We start from the raw sequence: 10,843 nt of genomic DNA on the forward strand, positions 1-10,843 counted from the left end.
TGTCCAGCACTTTAATTTATGTTTAGATAGTGGTTATCAATATAAAGTAAAATTTATAAAAGATATCGAAGATTAATATTATCAAGCTTGTCAGGATATATTAAAAGGAAAAAACATATAAACATTAAGAATAAGTAGCCAATTAAATTTTTTGGTATGTAAATGTAGGTGTCCAATGTGTACATAAGTTACCCAGAAGAAATCAAACACAACAGATTGTTAAACTGCTGATTATGGAAAGTCATCATTATTCAATTAGGTTCAGCAAGTAGAATTCGTTAAGTGTTTCATTTTTCTACAAATGTAAAGAAAAACTACCTATAGTCAATTGGATTGAGGAGTAAATAACGTTTGGATATACAGCAATGACATTTTCAGCTGGGGCAGTTAAGTTATTCCTGCTATATGGAGATCATTTTTTACTTTCCTGAATTTCTTTTGGCCCCCTATACATCAACCGTCAGCACAGCAGAAATTATAGCACATGGTCCAAACAGTGGTAGAAACCACGCTCAATTTTGATTACAACATAGATCAATTGTAATAGAATCAACTTAAACCAGCAATCGTTATGAGCCCCATAGCAGTCAACACCCTGAAAGAAAGAAATATGAAATAAAGGGTGATGAGTCCCATTCCTAGTATTCTGTTAGGATGCATGTTATTGCGAGGTAGAAGGACAAGTGCCCATAACAGTCCTGTGATGAGAAATCCCATGGTGTAGAACAAGCTACTGTCTTTAGGCACCACATACACAGAAGGTTTCTTTGACCATGCCCCAAGCAACAACGAGATTCCCAAACCAACAAGTGTGTTGAACATAGGACCTGCATAGCATCCAGATAAAGCAATCTGAACTCCATCTTCTCCATCCAATGCCAATGCAACATTTGACATCAAATCTCCCATTGAATTTCCCCATGCTAAGACGGTTAATCCAAGGATGGATGGATTAATTTCGAAAATTACACCAAACGCTACCAATAGTGCTACAAGCTCATTTGCTATTATATAGAACCACACTATGCTCATGATGAATCCTCCAAGAACCCAAGGAAGTAAAAACTGAGATGGTGGATGATCAGACAGTGTGTAGTTATATGCAAGAATTCCAAATGTGCATCCAAGAGCAACGCCAACACAATATGAAAGTATAATACTCTGATTACTCACATTATCTTGGGTGCTCCACAAAAAGGCTAAAAGAATGGGAGCCAATGAAGCACTGGTCACAGCTAATGGCTTTGACCATACTTCCTCGTGGACCATCGGAATTGTTAGCCGTCTAGGAATTGCAAGTGGCATCTCCATCAGCAGAAAAAGTTTTGAAACAGAGAAAGATGTCCTGGTGTTTTCCATGGGCTCGTCACTCCATCCCCAAGGAGGCCTTTCATCATCTGAAAAATTGATTTTATTTGCCTGATTTGAATATATTGCCACATTTGAAGACCACATCCACTGAGGCAATGATGGAGGGAGACGAGGAGGATCACTCTCAGTGTCTAAGTCAAGCAAAGAGCTATAAACAGAAGTATCCTCTTCAGAACCTATAGAGAACACACTTCCCTGGACAGTAAGTAATGGCGTGACAGCATCCAATTTCAACCTCCGCGCCTGTTTCCTCAACATCTCATTGGCAGCAACAATGAATGCATAAACAACATAAATCGATACAAAAGCAATGGCTGCCCCAACACCCACCTTACCAACAACCAAAATCAAAAGCAGCGAAACAAGAGTGACGAGAAAGAAACTCACATCCCTTATAAAGCACCTTCTATCAATTTGAATCTCCTTCTCCGCAACGCACAACGAAACAGCTCCAACAACAATAGTGGTAACAAAGAGAGCACCACCTAACACGCTGTTAAGACCGACTTCACCTGTTTCAGTGCCCACAAAGGCAGCAATACTGGAAAACACATCAGGTGCTCCATTCCCAAGTGGAAGCAGCACAACCCCAGCCACAGTTGGAGGCAATTTCAAGAGCCTCGAAAGATGCTCAAGAGAAGGGCAAAAGTAATCTGCAGCAGTGTTCCCCAAGAGATAAAACAAAGCAGCAAGCCACAAACCCAATACTAGATAACCAAGCACTCTAAAACTACCACATTTACAATAGAAAAATCTCAAGTAATCAAGATACCCATCAGAAGAGCACTGTGGATAGGCTTTTAAGAATTCACATGGGCTAGCATAACCATCATGATGGAGCAACCCACTACAAAATCCAGGATTACTCGCACCTAAATCTTTGTCACCAGCCGCACTTGAACTGTTAACACTGATTTCAACCATTCTACGGTGAATCACAAAAGCCCCATTTTCCAAAATCAATTTTTGAGGCAAACCACGATTTACCAAAAACGAAGATTGCCTAAGAAGCGGGTTGCGAATGATGTCTTCTCGATTGTAAAAGAAGAAAAGCACAATCATGACACATAAGCCATTGAAAACCCCATGAAACTTTCTGCGTCTCGCACCAAACAAGCCATTTAGCGCCTTCATTTCGAATCTTATTATCCCCTAAAGGAGTTTCAGCTCCCAATTACTCAAGCCCAGGCACGAAAAGTTGTCTAGGGTTTCGGTTTCTTGAAAGCGAAACGAAACCCAAGACTTAGAATTGATGCAATTGGAGGCAGAATTGGAAGAGTGACAAATCGCATTCCAGACAATTGGAGTGAAATTTAAGGAATGTTGGAACTTACCCGGATGATCTGAACAATCAGAGGAGTGAGGTTTCAAAAAGGTATCGGTCTAGGGTTAGAGTTTCCTTTGTACTTGGCATGAATAGAAGGCTTTGATTAAATGTACACGAGACACGACGATGATCATTTCACTTAGATGCTTTGCTGTGAACTATGACAGCAACCTGAATTGGATTTAATCCACTCTCACGTTGAAATTTTGTTCTTATGAACAATAAATTTACTATTCCTGGATAAAATTTTAAAATATAACGCAGAATAAGATAAGGTAAAACTTTTATAATTAAAAATAATAAAATGTAAAAAACATGTTTTTTTAAATCAAACGACACTTAAGGTTATTTATTAACAGGAGGTTAATGGGAAGAGGAATAGCTTTGCGACCATTGTAATTTCATTTGATTCGATTCGAATGAAATATTCTCCGATACAAAATATATGTAGTGTAGAAAACAAAATTATAAATAGTTTATAAAATTGAATTATTTTTTCGTGATAAAAGTACAATTAGGAATAGTGATGCAACATGTCGTACTCCATTTTTATATTAAACACATTATCTACGATGACACGTAATAGGGACTATGTCGTACTCCATTTTTATATTAAACACATTATCTACGATGACACGTAATAGGGACTATGTTAAGAAACAGTTGTTGAGATATATAATGTAAGCCCAACCTATCAACATTTTCCCACCAAGAAATGTCAATAATATATTTCTTTAACATGCTTTTTAATGTTTTTTATAATTAATTATTTTAAAATTTTAAAATACTTTTTAAAAAAATTAATGATATAAATTGTGTTAATAATATATTTAAACAATGTAATATTAATATTTTTAGACTCATGTATAGTTACACCTTTTAATCATAGAAAACACGACAACATGCATCACTCGCAAGAGGATGATCATTAGTTTATATTTTATTTAAAAAACATACGAGGTGAAAGAGAAGGAGATGAAAGAAAAACACATATAAATATATTTTAAGTGATATAATAAAAAAAATTTAAAAATGAAAAAAAAAATAGGAAAGCGAGAGGTGTATGAAAATAATAATAATAAAATCATCAAGATCTCTACATCCAATTAATAGGTCAGAAATATTACCAACAAATTTATTAGCACATGCTTAATTGAAACTCATAAAATAATGGGTTATTTTTTTAATTGAGTATTACCTATAATTTTATAGTTTTGATAACTTTTAATTAATAAAAAATGTATCATAAATTATTTTACTAATTGAGTGACTAAGGTTCAATTTGATAAACTAATTCAAACTTATATTTTATAGCTTGTATTTGATTACTTAAAAAAAAAAAGAATTTCATACAAATATAAATTACTTAAATGATTAAGAGTAAAAGAAATATCAGTGATTAATTTTTTAACAAACTAAATTCTACTTGAGATAATATTTTTAATTTAATTTTAAAAGTATGTTTTTTTTCTTCTTTTGGGTCGATTTAAAAGCATGCTTGATAGTATGTTATATAAGAAAAAATCACTCAAATTTCCCAGAAGAAGTATTCATAAAATTAGGCCCAGCCCAGTCTTATATTTCCTAAACGTCTATAATCATTTGACCAAAAACAAAACCTTTCTCTTAACCTAAAATGTATCAATTTTCGATTGAAGATAGCTCCGCGATTTTAACTCGATCATTATTTGGTAAAAATTTTATTTCGAATTTTAAATTGCTCTTTTATTCTTAAAATTTTTCTTTTCAGTTTTAAAATAATTTTAAATTTTCAATCATATTATTTCCCGAACCAACTATTATCACGCGAGAATTATTAATAATGTCGTCAAGACAGAGTTATGGATTAAAAAAATGTAATATAGAAAAATTCAAAAGATGAATTTGAGATTAAAAAAAATAATATGTAATTGGCAACCGAAATAATTATTTTAATCTTATTATCATTTTGGTTATGAGATATTTTTTCGAACGAAAAGGAGAAAAAGGTCGTTATTGACTTATTGGCGTACGGTTAACAGTAAAGGGTCTCTCGATGTTTTTCTTTTTACCCAAAACTGATTGGTGTAAGTAAAAGACACATGAAATTAAACTAAGATCGTGACATAACGTTAGTACAAATTTAATTCACCATTTAGTATCGTTTTCATCGTTCAGCTCTCTTAAATCTCTTTGTAAGTCAGAATTTGTTGTCAGCATTTTCAGGTAAATTTTCTTACAGATTCCACTGCATAACTGAAGGCCTAAGTTATGTGAGAATATACCAGTAGACAACCTACAATCACGGGAAGCATTATTATTATGATCTAAGTTTTTTCTTTCTTCCTTAATAAGTGCTTACTTGGACTTAAACAATACATGAAATGAAACAAAATGGTGACATCAGTTTTCAAATATATAAAAATAAAAAATTAATTTAAAGCACTCACATGTTTAATCATAAATTGCCGTATTAGTCAAAATTATTAAGTATTCTAATTACTTGACAATATAATTTTTTTACATTAACCTTAGTATCAAAATTAGATTCTCAAAAAAGTATTTTTTTAAAATATTTAACTATTTTTATACTCTTGGAATTATTCATAGGAGCATGTGTTAATAACATGGGTACATAAATTATTCTGGCATATGACCAAAGAAATGGATGGTTGACGAGAGTATTTTTAAATTTTAATGAGCATATTAAATTAATCATCATCAGTGATTAGTCTGCATAGAGCAATGTGAATGATCCCTTTATCTGATTCAAGAATTAGATAAACTACTTTCCCGGAAAGGAAGGAAAAATCAATCTGCAGAATTGATGGGAGGGTGGTTTAGGCTTTATTTTGTGGAGGAAACTACCAACCCTTTTGAAAGAAAAAGACAGTTAATTTTATTTGATATTATATTAACTATCATCCTAGCTGTCGAGAACATCCACTCGTACATGTCTCAAATAGATAATTGGTCACAAGAGTAATTCACCCATTGGTCTCAAGTGTCAACTTTCTACCAATCTCTCCCTGCTAACGTAAGACAACCCAGTGGCAAGTGGAGAAGCAAATTGTATTGCTTCACAATTTTTTCAAAACCGAAAAGTCTATGCTTTAAGAAACAATAAATGCTCACACCATTTTTATTTTGGTATAATTTGGACCTGCTTTTTAGCAGTATGAAGTAAAATAAATAATTTTTTTTTTAGGTTTTTAAAACTTACTATGTAATAGTTCATAATAACTTACAATTCCCAAATGCAACTTATTAGAATAATAAGGGCTGAAATTTAAGAAAAGAAAAAAGTTGGATTCCTTTACCCTATTTTTATTTATTTGGTTTTAGCTTAGCAAATTCTTTCTTGTTTGTTATACACACGTCCAAGCTTCTGCACGAGTGAAGTTCATTCAGCAATCAAATTGCTACATGTATTGTGCTGTGCTATTTTACATGGACACACAAGTACTAACGTTCTTTGCATGATGATATGTTCATTGAAAATTGAGTCATTTGGAGCTAAGTGGGGGCTGCTTCAGATCATCATAAGAACATTCCAAGGTCCACCTGGCATGTCAGTCCTTGCATTCCAGAACGTTCTGTCATACAGCATTACAGAACAGCAAATCTGGCATTGGTTTTGGAGAAAGGCAAAAACTTAGTGCTTGTTTGATTAACATTCACAATTAGTTTTACATGAAACGACACAATTTTTGTGTGTGTGTGTGTATATTAAAGATGTTCTCTTTATTTGACAGCCTAAGACTAATTCTTTCGAAGTGCACATATCACTGAAGTAAATTTTGTCTCTATTAACACATTTTAATATAAAATTTATGGTTAAGATTAATTTAAACAAGCATTTTAATTTCATTGAACTGATTCTAAACAATTATATTAAAATTTATTTTATTGAAATGTAAGACAAAACAAGAGCTTAGTTGTCATCACGCTTGTGTATGGTGCCAGAAAGATCTCAAAGAAGCATCTAAGGAAAATCACAAACGGATGAGACCATCCAACTACTTTCCATTCCTAAGGCATAATCATTCCTCTTTGTACAATAATAGCCACCCATCTACTTTTGTTTCCATGTCACGGTTCTATTCACAGCTTGTTACCATTTATGTAGGGAAAAAGTATATCCAATTCTGATTCGCTATAAATAGAACAAAAGCTTAAAGAATTTTAACCAAGTTTGTCACACATGGATTAGACCTAGTCCATGAAATGAAAGTAATTTATGTACACCCGTGATTTGCTCCTTATGTATTTTAAGAATAGATACCATTGCAAGAGTGACTATTTTATGGAAAATTCAGCACACATAATCATGGCTTCAGGTTTCTAAACACTAGAGATATCCATGATTGCTTCAACTTCCAACCACCCATGCTTTTTTCTGTGTTTTATCATTAGGGAAAAAACAAGAAGACATAGTCAAATTGAAATGTGCAACTGACTCAACTAAAATGAAATGCCAGAAGCTGCATTTGTCCATTGCACTCAAGAGGCCAAAAGTAGATAAGTCAATTTTATACTGCATCAATGATTAGTTTTTCAAAGCCAGTTTGGAAAACTCAATTATTGGTGTCTTTATTTTTCTTTTTTACTTTAAAATAACCGTAGATGATTTCAGCCCAGCTTAATCAATTTGAGTCCACACAAGATTAGTTGAACTCCATGATCACATTTTAAAGTTTTGCAGAATTCAACAATAGGACAGCATTGTCCTGCTTTCTCTTCAGCTGCATCAATTGAGAACTGTTTGTCTTCAATTATTAACATAATTTTCTTATTTAAAATAATTAAGAGAATAGTAAACAAGATAACAGGTATCAGTGAAGCAAAATTCTTGATCAAATTATGTTCAATTTCTAACAACAGATTGAAAGTTATGTGCTGGACAACTACAATTGAACATCTAATTTAAAGCTTATGTTTTTCTGTCCTTATTTTCTCCTTTCTTCTTCCAGTTTTAGCCAACCAAATACACAGTATTCCCCTCATTTCATCCCAAACCTTCAGGGACCAGAGAGAGTAGATAAGCAGCTTTCAGATCTTGTAAGCACAGAACCATGAATTTCTGTGTTAGTCTTAGTTGGACTACTTGGTGTGGACCTTACTCTAGGAGAATCCAAACTCCGCTTAAGAATCTGTCTCATAGCTGATATCAAATGCACTGCTGGATTTGGTGGAGGCCCTGAAGCCTTAAACTTTTTGCAGAAGTTCATGTGCTTTGTCATTGCTTCTTCTGTGCTAACAAGCCTCTCGGACCTTACGATTTCATCCTTAACAGCTTCAGCACACAACCCACAAACCCATTTTCCATGGTACCTTTCTCTGATTCTTTCTATGTAAGCTGGGGTGCACTCTTCTGTTAGTCCACAACAATCACACACAGCAAATTCAACTTCACTCTGTGCAACAATTATGGTAGCTGCTGATTGAGTTTCTGGTGCCGATATCACTATTGGGTCAATGATCATTGGTGCAGACATTGCCAACCACCCTGTCAACAAACAAGGAACGCCAAACACGTTAATATCATTATCCTAATAATTCACAAAAGAAACAAACACAAACCTTAAGTCTGAAGAACATGCTTCAATACATAGATGGTTTTCACAACATCAATAAATCTATTCAAGGAAAAAAAAAAACACAACTTTCAACCGAACTCTTCTCCCTTTTGAGTTTACGCCAATTTTTTTGGCTGCTGAATGCAAACAAATAAAAAGAAGAAGAAGCAAGGAACTTTATATGAATAAAACAAGGGAAAGAAAGAAGAGAATCATTAGGAGGGGAAAAAATTGTGGGGTTGTTTTAGAAGTTGAAGATGAACAAGTATAGAAAAAGAAATTTGAGGATGAAATTTGATGAGGATTACCAGCAGAAGCAGATGAAAATGAAGGAAAAGAATTATTGATCTTTTTCTCTACTTCTGCTTGCTGGGTATTGTTCTCTTCTTCTTATCTCTCCTTTTCCCACTCTCCTTCTTCAATTTTTTCTTCTTCAGTGAACAAAATCTCAGACATGAAAACCATTTCGAAAAAACTTAAGACCCAATAAAACCCCCTCCGTTGCTTTCTTCAATCTCCTTCTAACAACTAAACAAAGTTTTGTTTTTTTTTTTAAAGGAGATAGCTTTGAAGAAACCCAAATCTTGTTTGAGCAAAGAAAGAGGTTGTTTTTTTTGTTTCTCCACGGGATCTGAACTTAACTATATATGAATAGTTGGGAACTTGAGAGAGAGAGAGAGAGAGAGAGAGAGAGAGAGAGAGAGAGAGATTGTAGTGAGAGAGAGAGAGAGAGAGAGGCTCAATGATTGAGGCTTTAAGAAGGTGGACTAAGGCATAATCCACATAAGCAAAATGTGTGAATGTTTGGCCATTGATGATTGGATTGCCAGCTAAGCATTATCATGTCGTGACTCTCTTCTTAGCCAATTTGCGCTGTTTCCATGTTTAAAAAAGTTTTATACGCTTATATTATAAATTTTACTTAGAATGTATTAATATCATTATTTTTTTACATTTTAGTCTAATAAAAAATTATTATATTATTAATTTTTTAATTTATAATAATTATTTTAAATTTATATTTATTATAATTTTTAATTAATTGATAGTGTAAAATTTTTATATTAAATTAATCTCTATATTATTTTATATTGAAAATATTTTTTATTAATAATAATTAGTTTTATTTTATTTTTTACACACTTTGAACCTGGTGCATAATCTAAATGTGAGAAATATAAAGAATAAAAATGCACATTTAATAAGTTTTGTTTTTTAAAATAAAACTATCATATTATTATAAATATTTTTTTATAATCTATACTGAATTATACATAATGAAAAGTAAGTAAATTTTATTTTAAAAATTATAATATTTAATAATATTACATTATGTAAACTTTGTAATTTTTATTTAGATGTAATGTTAGACAGATTAAAAAACTGTTTTTAATATTTTTCTTAACGTTGAACATGCTTTTACTAGGTCATTAATGGTGTGAAATATGCAGTTTAGATTTTTTTTTTACAATCTCTAAGAAGCAATACCTAGATGACGTGTGAAGTATAATAATGCAAGGAAGGTACAACTTGCAAGATTACCTCATAAAGTAGCTTCCTAATTTGAATTACAGCTTGTATTATATGTACCATTAAGGGCTGATTAGTACTGATTAGGTCAACATATCATATATTAGATTCAATGATTCATTAGAGTCGTTTCATACTTTCATATTAATAGAAATTTTTGAATGGTATTAAATATTATCGCATACTTTGGAGAACACCAAAACAATTGCCCATTTGCCCAAATATGAATTCTTTTTCGTTGTTTTATGACCTTTTTACCAGATAATAATAACAATTGATGCGACCTTTTTTAATTGAACAATAAGGACAATAATGAAGTGTATAATTTTATTTTATTTTTAAGCTGGATTTTCTTTTCCTACGTGTAGGATTTGATATTTTTTTTAAGGGTACGTTCGAAAGAAAATTTTTAAAGGAGGAGGGAGGTATAACATTTTTTTAATTTTAAATTAAAAGAATTATATATTATTTATGATAAAAAATAAATTATTAATATATTAAAATTATATTAATATACTAATTTATATTTTATATTTTAAATATATTTATTTAAAATATAAAATTTTCCTCTCTATTTTTATTTCTAAAATCTCTTTTCCTAATCTCTAATTTACTCAATAGTTCTATATAAAATATAATTAAATGTAAATTTAATAATTATTATATAAATATTTATTATCTTAATTATTTATATTATTAAATCTTGTAAAATTTTTAAAATAATAAAAACGTAATGAAAAAACCATTTTTATATATTTACGAATAATATTTTTATTAATTTTCACACATATTAACAAAATCATCATATCATGTTTATGGGTGTGTGTTTCTGTTCTTTTCTTTTTAAAATTATGATGTGTGAATTTTGATCAGGCCGAATCTGGTTCCTCCTAGTAGCAATCTCAAGCTTGTAATAGCAATATCCACTACTCTTTATATTATGTTTAACCGATAAATCTATTACTGGATTTGCACCGCAAAAAAGTTGCTATTTATTAATAATTTAATATTAAAATAACATTTGTTGATATATATTTTTATTAGTATATATCTTGAA

General features: G+C 31.5%; 2 protein-coding genes across 2 annotated transcripts; both read right to left on the reverse strand.

Moving 5' to 3' along the window:
• Nucleotides 1-134: 134 nt before the first annotated feature.
• Nucleotides 135-2,863, reverse strand: LOC113849995 (cation/calcium exchanger 4). The gene has a single exon (XM_027480284.1). It carries the CDS (start codon nt 2,503-2,505, stop codon nt 550-552), a length of 1,956 nt encoding a protein of 651 aa, XP_027336085.1. The 5' UTR covers nt 2,506-2,863; the 3' UTR covers nt 135-549.
• Nucleotides 2,864-7,519: 4,656 nt separating this feature from the next.
• LOC113850136 lies at nt 7,520-8,987 on the reverse strand. Its single transcript, XM_027480519.1, has 2 exons — nt 8,565-8,987; nt 7,520-8,186 (listed from the first exon to the last, which is right to left on the reverse strand). The coding sequence occupies exon 2, from the start codon at nt 8,173-8,175 to the stop codon at nt 7,699-7,701; it is 477 nt and encodes a 158-aa protein (XP_027336320.1). The 5' UTR covers nt 8,176-8,186; nt 8,565-8,987; the 3' UTR covers nt 7,520-7,698.
• Nucleotides 8,988-10,843: the final 1,856 nt, after the last annotated feature.

The sequence above is a fragment of the Abrus precatorius genome, unplaced genomic scaffold, assembly GCF_003935025.1.
Source record: "Abrus precatorius isolate BTA unplaced genomic scaffold, Abrus_2018 Scaffold9, whole genome shotgun sequence".
Classification (NCBI taxonomy): domain Eukaryota; kingdom Viridiplantae; phylum Streptophyta; class Magnoliopsida; order Fabales; family Fabaceae; genus Abrus; species Abrus precatorius.